Here is a 19,758-nt window from a genome sequence, read left to right as displayed (position 1 = left end):
CCTTTTTTACCCGAGAGGTTTCAGAGTCGTCTGGTCTAAGTTTGGCCGGGTTGGACGGACCAGAACCGCTGAAGATACAGCTGTTATCCCTCCAGTAACTTGAAGTGTGGAGTTGTGAAATATGTCTCTTGTTTTATTCTTTAATTTGCGCTCAGAACATCGGCACTGATATAAAAGGCTTTTCTCCACCACAACATTAGCTAAACTAGAACTTGTTTCATCGGTGATGACATCTACTGATTGGAGGGGACTAGGACAGCACACGATCATAAACACAGAACTACCAAAATACAGAAGATGGATTAAAGAAGGGATACAAGTAAGGAGACGTGGACCCAGCACCATGAACAGAGACGATGGAGTCTACACATTGGATCAATCATGGGACAGGGTCATCGGTGAGGAGGGTGCGGGCAGCAGAGGGTGACATTGTCCTCTGCTGCCTGAGGAAGGCTACAGCATCAGCCAAACCCTGTCAGGGACTAGACAGCCCTCCCCCATCCAACTCACCCCCACCACTAGTTTAGGTTTACCAGGTCTGTTGGGCATCCTCCCATTATGCTGGATCCAGCTCACCACCAGTTGGTGATGAGCTGACCCTCTCTTGACCCTATAGCGTCTCAGCCACAGAGCTGTAGGTTTGATTATAACATAACAGAATGAATCAACATTTGGTTCAGAGAAGTCCAGCTCCTCTCCAGGAGTCGGGTTCCAGGGCCAGGTGAGTCTGACTTCAATGGTATAGCTCCACCTCGCAGGGCTGAGGCGACTTTCCCTCAAAGTAAAACCAGTTCACGATGCTGGGATCAGCTCACCAATCGTCTCGGAGAGTGTCCCGGTCTTTTATGGGTTAGGTAATCTAATTACTGTGGTCTTCCTCAGTCATGGATGAAGGTATTTTGTAAAACTATTGCTAGCTGCTAGCATACGCTTCGTTTACCTCCAGGTAAGTAGAAACTGTTCAATTATATTCATGTTTATTGTGTTAAATGTGCAGCTTGAATGTTTCCATCTGTTTCTGTACTGACTGTAGTACTGTACTGCAGTACTATATTGTAGTACTGTACTACTGACTGTAGTGTTTATCAGAGAGACTACACTGTTTAGTAAGAAACTTTCATTTTGCTTTACATGTTGAATGTGAAGTGACACCACAAAGCTTTTTTATTTACACATTTTATTAAAAAACACACCTCATATCCCCCAAAGCCATTTTCAACATGATTTTCTATTTTTACAAAAACAGTTTGGAAATATGATTGAATTTTCTTTAATTATCCAGTAAACACCAAACTGTCCTGCAGCAGATCGGTGGGACACGTTTGGATGCAACACGTCGCTTTATTTTCTTTGGCTGGACGAGAGTGCTGAACATAAAGTAGCAGCTAATTACAAAACAGGTTATGTGACTTCCCAATGCGGATGCTCAGCTGGTTGATGTTGAAATGACATAACACAAACTCAAAAATCTACTCAACATAAAATAAAATATATTTAGAAGTAGAAACCATGAAGTGAGACAGACTTGTTAAATAATTCCCTTTACAGTGTTACAGTGCTTAAAGAGTCATATTATTATCGGATAAAAACAATGTGATAAATAACTTACAGGTGAAATCACACAGGTCATGAAACTGCTGACAAAAATATAGCTGCAGAAAATGTGAATGTGGATTCTCTAATGTAGAGAAAATGAATGCTGTGGTCGACTTTGAAGGGATATTTTAGCTTTTAACCACGTTTAATATCAGATCACCCATTTTCCTCTTCGTGAATAATAAACAATAAACCTGAAGTATAATTCTCCAAAGTGGGCTGACTGTTGTTACTGGAAGGCGCTCAAAACATCACTCATTACCCAAAATATCCCAGTGATAGGTCTGCTGGAGAGCTGCTTCACTTCTTCCTCAGCTTAATCAGACACCCAGAACGACGCGAGGCAGGAGTAGATGAAAATGAAAACCTTCCCTTTATTTGGAAACAAAAAAATCCAAAAGGGCAGGAAGCCAAACCTAATATCTAAAACTGACAACAAAACAAAACCCAAAAGCTCACTGCAGAGCAGAGACCTAAGACCTAGTGAGGGGAAGCGAAACAACACTGACAAACATCAATGATCCAATAAAACATTGAGACACAGACAGGGTTTTATACACTGGGGAGGATGAGAGGGAGATGACCTGCAGGTGTGTGGAGAGAGAAATCAAGTGGAAGCAATTAACTAATCAGGGAGGAAACTAACATGACCTGAGAGTAAAACCTAAAGACAAGAAGAGCAGCAAAAATAACTAATATTCTAAGGGGGAGGAAAACCACAAACACTGGTGGGAAAAACACACTAAAGAGACTAATAAAATGAACAGCTGAAACTAAAAGAAAACACGACAGAAAGAAAAACTACAGGGGTGTGACTAAGGGGGACCACGGGAGCACTGGACCTGGGAGGGGGATGCCTGGGGAGGGAAACCTAGAGGGCTGTAGATCTGGGGACAAATGAGGAACACCGGGAGACACATGAGGGAGATGCAGAGAAGGACACATGAGGGTGCTAGGAGACACAAAAGGAGAGCCTAGAGAGGGACGAAGAACACAAGGAGACACATGAGAGGAGACGCAGACCATGACACTTAAAAGGAAACTTTTGCTTCTTAATTCTATGTTTTATAAACTTGGTTTGACTGAATCCACAACAGATTAACCCGGTTCTCGTGTGTCAGAGAGCCGGAGGGGATACCTGTGTGCAGGAGGACACTTCTGTCTGATCACAACACATGATGTTCTCTCTCACTCACACACACACACACACACACACACACACACACACACACACACACACACACACACACACACACACACACACACACACACACACACACACACACACACACACACACACACAGAGTGTATTTGTGAATGACACTCAGCTACTAGCATGCTGAGTTATACCCCTCAGCTGGGCTGAAGCCAATACTCCGTTATCAACGTGAGGAACATTGTCTAAGATGTCCGCTGAAATCCGCCGTCATGACCCAGATAAGATCCTGAGCCATTAAAGCAGAACTCTCTCCTTCCTGATCAGTGTGAGCGATGACGAGCTGAAGTTTTGTTGCCTGTACAAATGTGGTGAATCAAGAGCTAAAGGACCCAGAACACCTCCTCTACACAAAACAAAACAAGAGGCATCAGATGTTTTCAGCTGCATCTGTAACGGAAGGATAAAACCCAGCAGCTCTGATACGCGCACACACAGCACCTGAAGGATCATTAGCAATAATTATGTTTCAGTGACACGGCCTTCAAAAATATTACAAAAAAAGAGCTCACATGTAGAAAAATACTATTACTAAGTGATAAAATAAAGATTCGGGTGAAGCTAAAAGGCAAAGTGCAAAAACAGCTGCAGCTCTGCAGGAGGTGGTTGAAGCTTTATTTCCTCCAGAGTGACCAGATGTTACTAAACAAGACGTCCACCATCAGAGCTGTGGGAGAGCAGCTGGAAAGGGTCAGCCTGGAGGAAAAGCAGCCACAAACATCATGACAGAAGCCTCGAGCTGTTACATGCTCATCCCTTTAGAACACAATAAAAACAATAAATAAGGAATTCATTATTGCTCTGCTGCTGCAGCTCATTAACAGGAACCCTAACACCATCAGGGAGTCTGCACCACAAACTCCTGCTAAACATGACTCGGCTCAAACACAAACACAGGCTGCATCTCTGCACACCAGACACAAGACCATAAGGTTGCTGGTTTAGTTCTTACGGCAGGAAGACTGCTCTGCATGAACAACCACACTTCCTGTGGCCTTCAGCAAAAGGCACTTTAGCATCTGAACTCCACAGCTGGAGCTCAGAGTGAAACACGGACAGGCTGATGTTTCCAGATGTTACAGACCGGAGCTCTTCTCTCGGAGACACACGAGCCATTCATCAAATGAATGAGTTCATACATTAAAACAAAGACGAAGCCATAAAGAAGAAGCTGCTGGGAGGCGACTATCCTGAAACTTTACAAGTTATTAGTCTCCTTAAAGAGCAAGTCACTCCAAATCAACATTTTTTTGCTGATAAACTATATAAATGCGTGTCTGATCGTGCTGCAGACACGTGTAGTCAATAATTCGGCACTTTAGTGCATCTTAGTTAAAATTTAAATATTCTGCCTAAAACTGTCAGTGTTGCACCGTCGTCAGGTAAAAACTCAGCACTGCATTTGAATTTAAATCCGCCGTCGCTATTGGCTAAGAGGTACACTATGGTGTTAGATGGTACATTATGATGTCACAACGTCGTGAGTGTGGTTATTTGTTAGCGGCTCCACCCTCTCGGTCTGCTAGGCAACAGCATTTGTTGCATTTTTCAAACAGGAAGTGGGAGTTGAGTAAGAATCTGGTAGGGGGTGACTTGCTCTTTAATGTCTCTGAGCTGAGGCTGGCTGGAGACACAACTGGGAGACAATACACAACTTTACAGTTAAAAGCACACAGAATTGATGCCTACAGTGGGATGTGGAAGTTTGGGCATTTCCCAGTATAAACCACTGGTTGTTCTGATAAAACAAATCAATTAAATGTAGGAGACACACACAGTGATATTTGAGAAGTGAAACTAAGTTTACAGGATTTACAGAAAGTGTGCAATAACTGTTTAAACAAAACTAAGCAGGTGCATAAAATTGGGCACCTCACAAAAGAAATGACCTCGATATTCAGCAGATCCCCCTTTTGCAGGAATAACAGCCTCTAAACGCTTTCTATAGCCTCCAGTGAGAGTCTGGATTCTGGCTGAAGGTATTTTGAACCATTCTTCTCTGGTTTCTGAGCACGGACAGCTCTCCAATTCACACCACAGATTTTATATAATATTCAGGTCTGGGGGCGGAGATGGCCATTCCAGAACGTTCTACTTGTTCCTCTGCATGAATGCCGCAGTAGATGTTGAGCAGTGTTTCGGTCTTGTTGACAGATCCAGCCCCGGTGCAGCTTCAGCTTTGTCTCTCATTCCTGGACATTGGTCTCCAGAAGCTGCTGATGTTGAGTGGAATCCTCAACGTCAACACGATTCCCAGTCCCTGCACTTTTTATCGTAACAACCAACGATTTATACAGGAAATCATGAAGATCAACAAGGCTGCACAAACGTTCGCATCCCACTGTAGGACACTTTGGAACACATTCGAAACAAATGTAGAATTGCGGCTGGGCCACATGATGCGTATGATCATCGTGACCCTGTTCAGTCACAAAGGCCTTTGGACGTCTGGACAGCTGAGCCTTGTTTAAGGCGACACGTGTGTTTTCTCCACATCCAATAGGATGCAAGTTTGAATGCTGTTTTACGTCCTTGGATCAGTTTTTATTTATTTTAGTCCCTTATTTAACTTTTTAGTCTCTGGAATGTTTTATTTTGGTATGGTTTTATTTGCTGCTTCGTGGAGGTTTTATTGTACGGTTCTGTGCGGCGCTTCCAGGCAACGGCTGCTGTCAGAAATGTGCTATACAAATAAAGTTTGGACTTAAATGAGTTTGTTTCTGTTAAGCAGAACCCAGATCTGCTCTGCTATGGATAAATAAAGTTCAGTCGATTTTGAAATCATGATAAATAACATGACAACTCGCTGAGACGTTCATCTGATTTTGGAAACACACATGAAAGTCGTTAGTAATTAGCCTCCAACAGTGGCAGCCCAGTGAGATACTGGGATTAGACCGGTGACATGTTTGTGATGCGGCTGGTGGAAGCAGTCGGCCTACGCTGATGCTGCTGAGGGCTCAAGTGCAGTAACTGATTGTCAGAGGCTCTGTGATGGTTATGTGTGTGTTGGGTGTGTATGATACCTCCTACCTCTGAAGGGTCTGGTTTTGTAGAACAAATCACCTTTTCGTTAGGCTGCACAGTGGTGCAGTCAGTAGCACTGGTGTCTCACAGCAAGAAGGTCTCTGGTTGAACTTCCCCCTGTGGGGTTTTCTCTGATTCCCCCCACAGTTAGGTTAATGCCTAGATGTTCCTGTTTTACTCACTCCGGTAGTATTTAGAGTACTTTGCTCTAAATAACTGAAAGTTCCTGCTGTGCTCGTTACAAATGTTAAATCATTTCTGCTACATTTCTGTTGTTAGAAGAAAAGAATGCCAGCAGGACTCTCACAGGTTCAAACCCACAACAGCGGTCAGTGTCTCTGCTGCCCAGCCGTTGAGCCAGGCAGGTCCTATCATCACAGTGAGGCTATACTCAGGTCTGTGCTGTGAGTTGATTGCAGGGTGGTTTCTGGGCAGCCTTTGAGCAAGGCATCATGAGGATCACAGTGTTGAGGGTGCTGAGAGTCTCTGGAGGGAGGGAAGATGGAGCGCTGTGCCGTAGTGCTGCTGAGCCAGGGGGTGCTATACCTGCTGCTGCTGCACCAGCCGCCTGTAATGAGGCATCACTTTGCTCTCGGGGAGGTAGAGCGCCATCTCCAGGGCAACCAGGATGATGAACTCAAAGGAGATCAGCTCCTTCCTGCTGATCCTGAAGCGCTCCTCCAGTTTCTGCAGAGAGATCAGCTCAGATGTTTCTGCCTCAGCTGTTTTAATTTGAATGCTTTCTTCTGGTTATCACTTTGTTTAAGTGTGTGTGTGTGTGTGTGTGTGTGCATGCGTCTTACATCAATGAGGTGTGTGACCTCCTGTTTCTTCAGGTCGCTGCTGATCTTAGCAGCTAATAGGATGCAGGCAGCTGACACCAACTTCCTGTGGAATAAACAACCAGTTAGGCAGGCGAACCAGGTTCTGCAGGAGCAGCCATGTTTGTTTCTGTCACTCTAAAGGACTTCTGGTTACTCGGGAAACATTTTAAAGCCTTTCAAAGTGAAAGAAATCATGTTACAGTACAACAAGGAGCTCTGTGGACGTTGTTCTAAGAGAGAGTCAGCAAAATGAGCATGAATTCTAGAAATAACAGCGATGTCATTATTTATTTCTCCTGCCAGGAACTGCAAACAAACACAAGAGGGAGCCACTGCTCCACCACGCCATGTTCCACCGCTACAGCAGCAGGAGAAACCCACAGAACAAACCATCTTCAGCGGAGAACCAAAAGCACATGAAAGCAATAAAAAGATAAATACAGCAGATGATTACCGGTAAGTGTAATAATGAACAACATGATTGTTGATTAAAAAGGTGTGAAATAAAAGACTAGCTTGGCTCTTGTCTGAGCATCAGGTGACTTAACTCAGGGCTCTTCTCACTCAGCACATTCAAGTAGAAAGACTAAAGTCAGCCGGACCATACAGGAAAGCTAATTTGATCGGGTTTAAAAATAAATAATTTTTATTTGTTTTCACAGGTCAGAGGTTGATTCCAGATGAAACAGATGTCAACCAGGCTGAACCAGGCATCAGAAAGGAAAGAAACCACTGACCCTCCTAAAGGTCACTAGAGGTCATGCAATGCTGTCGGCACCTTTACATAACTGGTCACATCCATTCAAATGTAATGGACTCCGTGGGAGAGAGTAGGTGAGTAAAAACTGTAAACTAGAACTAAAAGTGAACTTTCTCTGTTGATTCTTTTTTAAAGCCACTACTCCAACCCTGCTCCTTTATCTGGCCTTCATGTTGGTGGAATCATGTGTTCACAATTCACTTTCAGCCTGGAGTTGGAGGGGTTAACACCTGCTCGCTGTGAAGACTGGGCTTCAGAAGCATCACATCAGAACCTACAAAAGTCTCCAACACCCAGAAGAAGTTTCAGACTTGATTTGCTTTGCTAGTCACCAGAGGGATGAGAAACCGTCACCATGGTGACAGACACAGCACCGTTCAGGGCTTGGTGCCTGCGGACTCCGGCAGATCAAACACATGAAGAACCACGGGTCATTTTTATATCAGCACCCAGAGGCTCGGTGCATAAAAACATGGCAAAGCTCTCGTTTTACATGACATCCGGGTTCTAACAGACCTGTTCTGTTTGTTGAGTCGACCCTGCAGCACCAGTTTCTCAAAGTAGACAAAGGTCATTGCGATGGTGGCGGGCTGCAGGCCACAGTCCTCCCCGACCATCCTCATCTCTCGCTTTAGGCTGGGAAACACACAACAACCCGAATATGAACTGATCCTCTCACGACGGTGTGAAGACGCGCTTGGACGGTCACGTCCAGAGACCCTACCTGCGTATTTTGCTGAGAGTGAGCTTGATGTGGGGAAACTTGTCCTTAAAGGTCTCGTTCATGTCTTTCTTCAGATCAGAGGGCTTCACATACTCGATGACTGTTGTCTGGAGGGAAAACAACACGAGAAAACAAAATCAAACACATTTTCATTCAGTGGTATTTTATTGCACATAGTTTTTACTCATTGTATGTTTTCTATCTTGTTTAGTGATTTGATCAAAAGAAGCTGCGTTTAACTTGCTCTGATTTTGAAATCAGGAAATGAGAAAAGATATTCAACAGTCTAATGAGCGATCAGTGGCGGCTTACTACATCTATTAAATTAATACCACTTTACAAAAAGAAACACCTTATTAATGGATGTAGACACTTTCATATCATCATTACTAAGTTTGTCTAATGATTAACAAAGGCCTAAATCCGTTCAACTCACTGTAAAGTGCAAATTGGGTATGTTAAAATGTTTTAATGGTCATTAATAAATAGTGATGTGTTTAGTCTGTTGCTTGTCCTTAATAATAAACATTTAATGGTGACTTTATTAGGAATTATAGATTAATGAATGGCATATATAAATCATTGTTCAGCCATTTACAAAGCGAACCTTCTTGTGACACGGTTTGAGAAAAACTTTGTTCCATCTTTTGAATTTTTGACAAACACTATGAATGTTGTATTATTGATAAATATATTTGTTCCGACCAGCTCTGAGTGACTCCATCTGAAAGGTTTATATTTTCATTTTGATGCCTCCTTAGTTGAGTTTAATGAAGGGGCCACTGGTTTACCTGCTCAATCAAATCCTGGATTTCTGCCCATGCAGGTCTTTTATTCTATATCAGCTGGCTGATATATCGGGCCGGTATATTAAATTTTTTTTTAAAGCAGATACAAATAAATAAATAAATTCCGGCACCCATGTGGCCAACTGCCGCCACTATTAGACTAAAGAAAGGACCCGAAGGACCCCAACACACGTTTTTTTTTAAACGTTTCAAGTTTGTTTTATATTTGAAGTTCAATTAATATTAAGAAATGTATTGACTTACTGAAGTTATATTGCACAGAGTGAGTGTTAAGTTGTCCTTCACAATAAATGTGCTGGTAAAGCATAAATATATTGGCCTTAATAATCGGCTTTAGCTATCGGCCATCGCCAACAAAATTCTTTAAAATTCGGTATTGGCCTTTAAAAATAAACCATATCGGTCGGCTTCTATTTTATTTCCAAATTAAAGTTAACCAATGACAAACTAATGTGTTTCTGTTTAAAGGATACCAACTTCCTGAACAGCCTCCATTCAGAGAAATCAAGTTTATGTCTGACTGGACTCACACCCAAACAATTAACCCCGGTTTATGTCTGCTGGACGGGAGGTCTGCATGCACCTCAGTACTACATTCTACTGCTACTGGTGCTTTCTGCTCGTAAACAACCACAGAAATCCATTTACACATTTATGTGAGGACACACCGACTGTGGGCTAAGATCTCATTAGTGAACCAGGACAGTTTGGAGCCAAATACAACCCTAAAATACTGAGATGCATTTTCTAGGCCTGATCACTAAGCCCCACCCTCTGGCTGGTGATTATCTGAGTGTGTGTGTGTGTGTCCATGTACGAGTTGTGTGTTTACAACCTGTGTTTGATGAACACTCATACTTAAAGCAGGACAAATTTTACACATATGCTCGGGGTAAGAACAGTGACTAAGTAACCCACCTCACTCTGAGCAGCACAACAGTGTGCACGTGTGTGTGTGTGTGTGTGTGTGTCCATAAATTAATTTCATCTCAGGAGGGACAGAACTAAGCTGCAGCCTCGATGCAGATGTAAGGAGCCGAGTGTGTGCAGATTATTTTACTTCCATCATCCTCTCATATTTCTGTATTTATTCATGTTTCCATTGCACATGTACATTAAACCTGCAGCAGAATCCTAACTAAAACAAACACGCCATATATGAGCGCTTTGTGATGGTTTATAGAGCTTCAAGCTGCTAGTTTTGATCCATTTTGCAGCCTTTTTGAGACGGACTGACTTTAACGTACAGCAGAGAGCAGCAGGTAAAGATTTGAGTATCACGTGAAATACCATAATGGATCAAGAACTTAAGTGTGACTGAGATTAACGCAACCAAGTTACAACAGTTCATCATGGTAGTGGGCTGCACAGTGGTTAGCGCTTGCCTTGCAGCAAGAAGGTCCTGGGTTCTCTCTGGGTGTTCAAGCTTCCTCCCACAGTCCAAAAACATAACTTTTGGGTTGATTGGTCTCTAAATCGCCCTTAGGTGTGAGTGCGTGTGCTTCGTTGTTTGTCCTGTGTGTCTGTTGTCCTGTGATGGACCGGCAACCTGTCCAGGATGTACCCCGCCTGTTTGCCCGGAGACTGCTGGAGATAGGCACCAGCCCCCCACACCCCCGTGTGGATAAGCAGGTATAGAAAACTGATGGATGGGGAATTTCTAATGACTTTAATCCCAGCAAAGGTTGAAACATTCATCTTAGGCTCTGTAGAACGGTGAGCAAACATTACGATTCTCTTAAGACTCTCCATGATCTTTGAGCTGTACGGGTCTGCTGCAGATCCTCTGTAATCTGGATTTTACACAAAACTGAACAGTAGAATGAAAGTAGCTCCTGGTCAGCGATGGTGAGGGCCTGCTGATGGGAATTGGGGAATGGACAAACTCTGACCTGGTGATGAGGCGTGTAGAGATGTGCCCGAACACATCAGACACGCAGAAGCTACAAATCTCAACTTAATGGGCTTAAAGGCTTTGCTGCTGACCTCTGTGAGATCAGAGGTGTGTTGGCTTCACCAGGAGAACTCACAGGATGTTAGTGTGAAGCTTGATAGTGGACCAATAACTGTATGGCTCAACACATTATGCTGCTGCTAACCCTAATACTCGAAACAGTAGAACTGAAGCAGTTTTAACGTGTAAGTGAACTCAGTGTATGGAAAGAAGACTGGGAGTTACTGATTCAGACTACTGTGATTCAGGCCATGCCCTGCTTCGCTTAGCTAAAATAAGCTAAGCTAATGCAGCAACAGGAAGTGTACATTTAAGTGATAATCCCACCAGTAACTCATGCTTGGTTCTACTCTTCTCACCCAGGCCGCTCCTCCTCCTGATGGAGACTGTGCGCCCAAGAGGAGGCCTCTAGGCTGTTAATTGCCTCCTGGTTCTCTGCATCCATCCTAGGCCGCTCCCCCTCATGCTTCTGGTGGAGTTGAGACAATCAGAAGCAGCCTTAAAGGCTGATAATTTCAGCCTGGATCTCTGCATATGTGAGGCAGCATGCCCTCCTGGTTCTGCCCAGAGCTGGGAAATACAAGCCTGGCACTAAGCTCCAGGACATTGAAATGTTTTGAGAACCAGGATGAGAAAAACCTCCGACTGCAGTCAGATTTATGTTCACTGTCCTCAGGATAACTTTTCCACTCTCCCCTACTAACGTGCTAACTAACCTGATTTAGAAGGAATCCCTAGCATGAGATAGTGAAGATAAAACTGCCTCAAGCACGTATCACAGCACCAAATTGTCTGACCCAAAACTGACCCAAACCCTCCCGTGCATTAATGCACTGTAAGCATCTGTGGTCTGACACAGCGACGGCGTCAAACAGCCTGCAGAGCTGTGAATAAGCTACAAGACACCCAGTTGCTGGTAACATAAAACACACTCAAGACTTTGTGTCGAGCATTTTTACCATGTACGAGGTGAAGATCAGCACACGCTTATGTTTCCCACAAGGCCACTGAGGGTCACTGAGGAGGTTAGGGTCGTAGTCCAGCACATCTTCAACACCTGTGACACAGATGGGAAATGAGACCAGCAGACACAGTCAGACAGAATAAAGAAGGCTGTGATGGACTCGTGTTTGCCCTGATGACCTGGGAACGCCCTCTGACCTTTACAGAATCTTTCTGTCAGATAAGATCCCAAACACAGAGCTCATTTAGCAATTTATAAAATCCTGATCTGCTGTTAAACGGTTTACCTCTCAGCATTTATTTATTCACTCAAGTTAAAGAACGTGTAATGCGTCACTGAACCCAACCTGGACCCAGTTCTAACGGCAGAACGGTCACTTAAAGGCAGGAAGAGGAGTATTTCATTAGAAAATGTATTTGTGTCAGTGTGGCTAACAAGTTATTTAAACAACTCAAAGCAGGTCTGAAAGTTTGTGTGCGTGAGAGTCTCTCTCACACACACGCACGCACGCACGCACACGCACACACACACACACACACACGCACGCACACACACACACACACACACACACACACACACACACACACACACACACACACACACACACACACACACACACACACACACACACACACACACACACACACACACACACACACACACACACACACACACCTGTCTTGTGTTAATGAAAGGTTCTGGATCAGAAGTTAATAGTGGCCCCTGTCTCAGTGGGGAGCATATGTATAGACATGTGTGTGTGTGTGTGTGTGTGTGTGTGTGTGTGTTTACAGATAAAGGATGTGACACACAGGGTGAACAGATGCACACGTGTTTAAAATATAGGAGGGCAGATGTTCCAGACGGCTGTTTCATGTTTTTATCCTATACTTTGTTTGTTTTCACTTCCTCCAGCGTTGACCTTCTCCTTTCTCTGTATTTTGATTCTGAAGCCGCCTTCAGCTCCTCCACCTTCAACATTTTTTTATAAAACAAAACAAAACAAAACTCTGCAGCTGGAATCACCGCAAACATCTATGGGCTCGAGCTGATTTAACTATAGAGCCACAGCCTTATCTAAGACACATGACCCACCCGACCCCGGTGATTAGGGCTGCACAACATATCGTAAAAATATCGTTATCGCGATATCAGCATGCACAATATGCATATCGCAATGAATGTTCAGCTTAAATGTTTGCTAAACATAATGCATTGTCAGTCAAACAGAAACATGATGTTTCTTTAACGAATCAAATAGAGATCTTCACCCATTTGGCCAATTGGGTGGGTTCTCATAAGCTAGAGGCCCGCCCCCGAGACGGACAGCACTAAATTTTGCTGGTTAGCAGCTTTTTTCTGCTGATTCTGCTTTTCCCGGGATCCACTGATCACCTTTTCTTGTTCTTTTTCCCTTTCCTCACACTTTTGCTTTTCTCATTTTTATGAGTTTTTCTATTTCTTTGTTTTTGATTATTTTTGTTCCTGAGTTAAGATTTTATTTATTGCAAGTAATATCATCATCGCAATATTAATCAGTGTTATCGGATATCGCAGGTTTTCCTAATATCGTGCAGCCCTACCGGTGATGATTTTTTGGTTCTCTTTCATGATACTTTTACCCCGATTCTCCGACTGATACACATAGAGATTGTCTATGAGCATGTGTTTGTTTGACAGGGTTTCTTACCCAGGTCCAGCCCCACAGTGCTGCTCAGCCGGCTAGGGGGGTAGCTCCTGGCAGCCATGCTGTGTGTGCTCCTTGAGATCGGGATCTGCAGCGTCAGTTCACTGGCTGAACAAGGCTTCTGCCTCACCAGGGCATTCGTTGGGTACAGGAACTGAGCATATGACACTGACTGACAAAGCAAGAGAACATTGAAGGGAGATCAGTTTACAGAATCTGAACCCAGGTCAGTGTTCAGAAAGGTAATGGAAAAGATGGAGAGACCGACCCTGCCGTAGGAGTCCAGCTGAAACCCCTCAAGCCCTGGTAGCATCTCCAGGGTTGTGGAAATGTTTCCAGAGGAGTGTCTCCTCTTGGGATGGTTTAACGTGGGGTCACTGGACACAGAGAAGTGCTTCGTGTTACAGGAACCAACGAAGACTTTAGCTTACAAAAACCCATACAGATAACACCAACTATTGAAGATTCAACTTTCATCTTAAATCTTGTATTCTGACACAAATCAGCAACAATGTGAGCAGATAGCATGGACTGCTGTTGGGAGTTGATGAATGGATGGTGATTCAGAAACATGTCAAGACCACAAAAACAACTTTAACATTAAATATAGAGTCTTCGCTCTGTGTTTGTCTGCAGAGTAAAGCTGCTCTAATCACCAATATTCAGACCAGTGGTGAAATTATGTTTCATTACTTATTGGTACGCTGGAATTTAACTGAAAAAACAAACAAACTATATTTATTTCCGCTTCTCCTCCAGCTTCACTAGCTGCCAGTTAACTTCAGTGTTCCTGGTTCTGGTCTTCAGGGCCTTACGTGGACAAGCACCATCATACATTGCTGATCTTCTCAGTACCTACACCCCCAGCAGGTCCCAGGGGCCCAGAGACCAAAGCCTACTGGTTGTGCAGCGCACCATAAAGACCAAAGGTGACAGATCATTTGCTGCTGTGGCCCCCAGACTCTGGACCTCTCTCCCCCTGAGCCTGAGATCAGTGGACTCAGTGGTCTCCTTTAAAACTCACCTGTTCAGACTGGCTTTGGTTGATTGCTTTTTTGTTGTTCTTGTGGAGCTTCCTGTGATTTTTATCTCGAGGGGCACTATATAAAAAAATCGTGTCTTCTTCTAAAAAAGGTATGTAAGTATGCAATTCGCACTTTGGTGCCTGAAAGCACAAATGAGCAGATCTAAACAAACCCTGAAAGGTCATCGTAACCACACAGCTGAGTCTTCTTGATGATGAGATGTTAGAGCTCACTTCCTCTGTGGGTGTCAACAAACAAGCCAAGATGTTTTATCTTTGTTAACCACACTGTGTGGGCATGTGTGTGTGTGTGTGTGTGTGTGTGTGTGTGATAGTATCACTTCCACATTTATGCGTGTAAGTGTTCAGGGGTGAACTAGTGGTTATTTTCTGTTCGTTTGGACGGAGAAGCAGAGCATTTCCTTTTGTTCGGAAGTTTGCCGCCAGTGTGAGTGACCCAATGATGCTAAAGATATCTGACCTGTCCACTCTGGTGACTGACATGCTGAGAAAAAGACACTAGGGCACATTTTACATAACAGTTTATCTGATGTTTTTCTGCTGGGCCTGTGTATGTGCATGCATGTGTGTGTGTGTGTCTTATCTTTGAAATTGTTCACGAAACCATCACCTCCCTTGAGTCTGCTTTCTACCAACGGCTCTTCCTCCTCCACTCCTTCTCCTTTCCTCTATAAGCCTCCCTGCTACTTTTCCTTTGTCTCACCACAGGAAATGACATCTTTCAGCTTCCTTCCGTTAGTGGCAGTCCATCACTTTGCTGAATAACCTCTAGTTTTTCATGAGGTAAACCATGACGTGTGTGTGAGTGGATGTGTTCGTCACCTTAGGTAGAAGCTCTCTCCATACGGCAGAACAGAGAAGGCAGCACACAGAGACCTCTTGGCACAGATCAGCACAATCCTGAAACACACACACACACACACACACACACACACACACACACACACACACACACACACACACACGAGCATGAAAACACACAAATCAACCCCCAAAACACAGCAGTGCAACAAAGTAAAGCTAAAGAGTAGATTAGAGTAAACACCATGAAGCTGCCAAGAGTAAACTATTATTTATCTATTCAAATATTATTTTAAATTATGATTATTTTGTTTCTTGGTTTTCAGGATAAACGTTGTAGTGTTGTTAAAATGTCAATGTTTCAGCACAACAAAGTGTTTTTTTTATTTGGAAAAGGTTACTGACAGTAAAGTAATTTTAGACATTACAATACTTTGCCTAAAAAGTACCGAGTAATCAGTCCGACAGGAGGTGAACGGGAAAGAGAGATGCGTCGAGAATCATTTAAAAATTCATTCACCACCCTCTGAATCTTAATGAAATCATGAGGACTCTAAAGCGTCCCAACCGTACTTACAAACATGCTGCTTTTTAACAACTAAATTGTATTTTGCAGAAAATAACTTGTAAATATTTTCAAATACAAGTTCTGAAAGCACTTTAGGGACAGAAAAGCATCCGATTCTCTGGATCTGAGTAAACTGTTTTCAGTCTCTCGGTCTGTAAAATAAACACGAGTCTATTATCAGCAACAAGAACAGGATCTGGGTCACTCTTTCTTCTGTCATTAAAACGGCGCTCACATGTCTGCGTTTTAGTAAAGGCCAGTGAGGGTTTGTGATCACATTTACCAGGAAATTTAATACAAAAAGAAAACCACATTTATAATAAAATAATAGTTTTCATTACTTTTCCCTTCTAAAATATCTTCATTCTACAACAAGGCATCACATTTGTAGAAATCTTCCATTCATCCATCCATCATCCAAACTGCTTCATCCTGTCTTTGGTATCAGGAAGCTGGTGCTGGGTAGGAGCCTACTGGTGTGAGATAATGGGTTTATTTATCAAAACCTGCTGGTTCCAACATATCAGTCCCAAACTTCCTTCTTCTCCTGCAGCCTGCCGTCTCGCTCCAGCCCTCCTCCCTTAGCCGGTGGCTAACCAGCAGCCAGTGATCTCAGTGGGTTAGCGGTCATAAGTAAAATGTTTTTTATTGCTTGATTGTAGTAGTTGAATGCTTTGTGTGGGTTAGGTTAGAGAAATTGGCAAATGATTATCAAGCTCTTGCTATTCATAAAGAACAGACCTGATCACTATGTGAAAGCTGGAGGTTGTTGATATATTGCCTTTTAAATGCGTGTCGGCTACTGGGCCACCGTAGCAAAAATGCTAACTGAACTGCATGGCGAAGAAAATGGAATGTTTTTTCACACTGGGCCTTTAAGTGAATGCAGGTAAATTCATGTTTCATCAGGAATGTCCATTTTCAGTAAAAGATGGACAGATTTTGTTAACATTGCGAGCAGGGTCCGAAATTAAATTTTTTACTCACCGGCCAAGATGGCCGGTAGATGATGAAAATCTACCGACCAAGCATATTTTTTACCGGCCAAAATTCTAAATGATTTAGATCTACCTAAAGCACGTAATTCTATATTATGTTGATTCCAAACAGAGTGACAAAATAATTAAAACATCAATTAATAAGAAAAACAACTCTTTTGTCATTTTTACTATTTATTTTTTTAGAGATGTTTTTATGAACTCTCATTGAAATCTAGTCAGACTCCTTGTTTTCTCTGTCCATGAAGTCTGGCCTCCTGCTTCTGACACAGTCTTTGTGCCAAAGCATTACAGCCTCATTTGGGTCATAGTCCTTGATCTCTGGAGAACACAGCTGCACCATGAGAATATCTGAAAGTGTGTCAGGGCTAGGGTTGTCATGGTAACCGGTGTAGCGGTAAACCCCGGTAAAAAAGTTGACATTAATAATAACAGTCTTGTTTTAAAAACATATATATTATCTCGGTGGATTACCGTGGCTGCGGTGTAGGCGCGATGACCCTTACCAGCCACCGTATCATCTGGAAGTTGCCGGCGGCACATGCGCACTTTGTTGTTTACGACCAAAACTTTCTTTAAGCTAAAGCTGAAATAATGGCAGGAGGAGACGGCAGCATTCGGGACATTTATTATCCCTCAAAGAAGACAAAGTCGGAAGTATGGGCATTTTTTGGATATTTGAAGAATGCCGAGGGACAGTTGTCTGTGAAAGGGAGCAATGCTACGTGGCCATCATAATGTAGCCATTGTCTCACGACTCCGCCATCTCCGGTTCGCCACTTTTCACAAAATCTTCTGGTTGCCACTGGTCCTGGTGGTTTTTCTTCCAGTTCAACGAGTTTTCTTTTGGAAGGCTGGCTGACTCCAGTTAAAAACCGCCACATTTCACCGCTAGTTTTAACACGAAGCTAACTGCTAACTTGATAAACTGATTGAATGGGATAGGCGGAAATGACATTGGATGCGGCGTTCACGTTTCGCGTACGTTTGTGTACGTTGCATGCAGGCAGGAGGAGTATCAGAAATCCATGGAAGATGACTGATAAACATAACTAATTTGGTGCAAACATTTACTCGCCAGGTGGCAGGTAGAGCTCAAAAATTTACTCGCCAAATTGCGCAATTAGCTCGCATTTGGCGAGTGTTAATTTCGGACCCTGATTGCGAGATTGTTAACATTGCGAGACAGAGCATGTGAAGGTCATAGCGAAGAAATGGAGGTAGGGATTCACCGATATGACATGTTTGGGCCAATACCGATATCCTAAATTAATACTATTCTTATGGCCGATAACTGATATAAATATACACGCTGACTTGTATGTTTCTGAAATCATCAGATTTTGTATAGACTGGAAAATATGCAACCTGAATTTTTGAATGTCTTGCTTCATGTCTATAGAGTACAAACTATATATTTATACACTCAACAAAAATATAAACGCAACACCTTTGTTTCTGCTCCGATTTTTCATGAGATGGACTTAAACATCTAAAATTCATTTCAATTACACAATATTACCATTTCTCTCAAACAATGTTCACAAATCAGTCTAAATGTGTGATAATGAGTACCAGTGCTTTGCTGAGATAATCCATCCCACCTCACAGGTGTGCCACATCAAAATGCTGATCTGACATCATGAGTAGTGCACAGATGTACCTTATACTGCCCACAATAAAAGGCCACCCTGGAATGTGCAGTTTTTTGCTTTATTCGGGGTCTGGGGACTCAGAATCGGTCAGTATCTGGTGTGACCACCATTTGCCTCATGCAGTGCAACAATTCTTCTTCGCATAGAGTTTATCACATTGTCAATTGTGGCCTGTGGAATGTTGGTCCACTCCTCTTCAGTGGCTGTGCAAAGTTGTTGGATATTAGTAGGAACTGGTACACGCTACCGTATACGCCGGTCAAGCACATCCCAAACATGCTCAACGGGTGACATATCCGGTGAGTTTGCTGGCCATGCAAGAACTGGGACATTTTCAGCTTCCAAGAATTGTGTACATATCCTTGCAACATGGGGCCGTGCATTATCTTGCTGAAACATGAGGTGATGTTCAAGGATGTACGGCACAACAATGGGCCTCAGGATCTTATCACGGTATCTCTGTGCATTCAAAATGCCATCAATACAATGCACCTGTGTTCTTCGTCCATAACAGATGCCTGGCCATACCATAACCCCACCACCACCATGGCCACTCGATCCACAACATTGACATCAGCAAAGCGCTCACCCACACGACGCCACACACACTGTCTGCCATCTGCCCTGAACAATGTAATCCGAGATTCATCCGTGAAGAGAAAACCTCTCTAACGTGCCAGACGCCACCGAATGTGAGCATTTGCCCACTCAAGTCTGTTACGGCGACGAGCTGGAGTCAGGTCAAGACCCCGATGAGGACGACGAGCATGCAGTTGAGCTTCCCTGAGACGGTTTCTGACAGTTTGTGCAGAAATTGTTTGGTTATGCAAACCAATTGTTTCAGTAGCTGTCTGAGTGGCTGGTCTCAGACGATCTTGGAGGTGAACCTGTTGGATGTGGAGGTCCCGGGCTGGTGTGGTTACACGTCGTCTGCGGTTGTGAGGCCGGTTGGATGTACTACCATATTCTCTGAAATGCCTTTTGAGATGGCTTTTGGTGGAGAAATGAACATTCAATGTACGAGTGATCCCCCTATAGTTGGAACACACCCTCAGGTCACCCTTCTTAAAGATGGGAACCACCACCCCAGTCTGCCACTCCACAGGAACTGCCCCCGATGACCACGCAAT

The 19,758-nt window shown here is 43.4% G+C and overlaps 1 protein-coding gene across 1 annotated transcript in view; it reads right to left on the bottom strand.

Moving 5' to 3' along the window:
- Window positions 1-6,149: 6,149 nt before the first annotated feature.
- Window positions 6,150-19,758, bottom strand: part of cables2b (Cdk5 and Abl enzyme substrate 2b) — a 58,669-nt gene continuing 45,060 nt past the window's right edge. The window contains exons 3-10 of the mRNA XM_070545019.1: window positions 15,429-15,506; window positions 13,830-13,938; window positions 13,565-13,733; window positions 11,870-11,967; window positions 8,148-8,254; window positions 7,940-8,059; window positions 6,643-6,727; window positions 6,150-6,526 (exon numbers count right to left, since the gene is read on the bottom strand). Coding sequence (XP_070401120.1) covers window positions 6,380-6,526; window positions 6,643-6,727; window positions 7,940-8,059; window positions 8,148-8,254; window positions 11,870-11,967; window positions 13,565-13,733; window positions 13,830-13,938; window positions 15,429-15,506 — 913 coding nt within the window. The 3' untranslated portion in view covers window positions 6,150-6,379. The remainder of the gene's footprint in view (window positions 6,527-6,642; window positions 6,728-7,939; window positions 8,060-8,147; window positions 8,255-11,869; window positions 11,968-13,564; window positions 13,734-13,829; window positions 13,939-15,428; window positions 15,507-19,758) is intronic.

This window comes from Nothobranchius furzeri, chromosome 15, assembly GCF_043380555.1.
Source record: "Nothobranchius furzeri strain GRZ-AD chromosome 15, NfurGRZ-RIMD1, whole genome shotgun sequence".
In the NCBI taxonomy this organism is placed as follows: Eukaryota; Metazoa; Chordata; class Actinopteri; order Cyprinodontiformes; family Nothobranchiidae; genus Nothobranchius; species Nothobranchius furzeri.
Note: the sequence above shows the minus strand (reverse complement) of the source record. Positions and strands in the feature narration are given on the sequence as shown.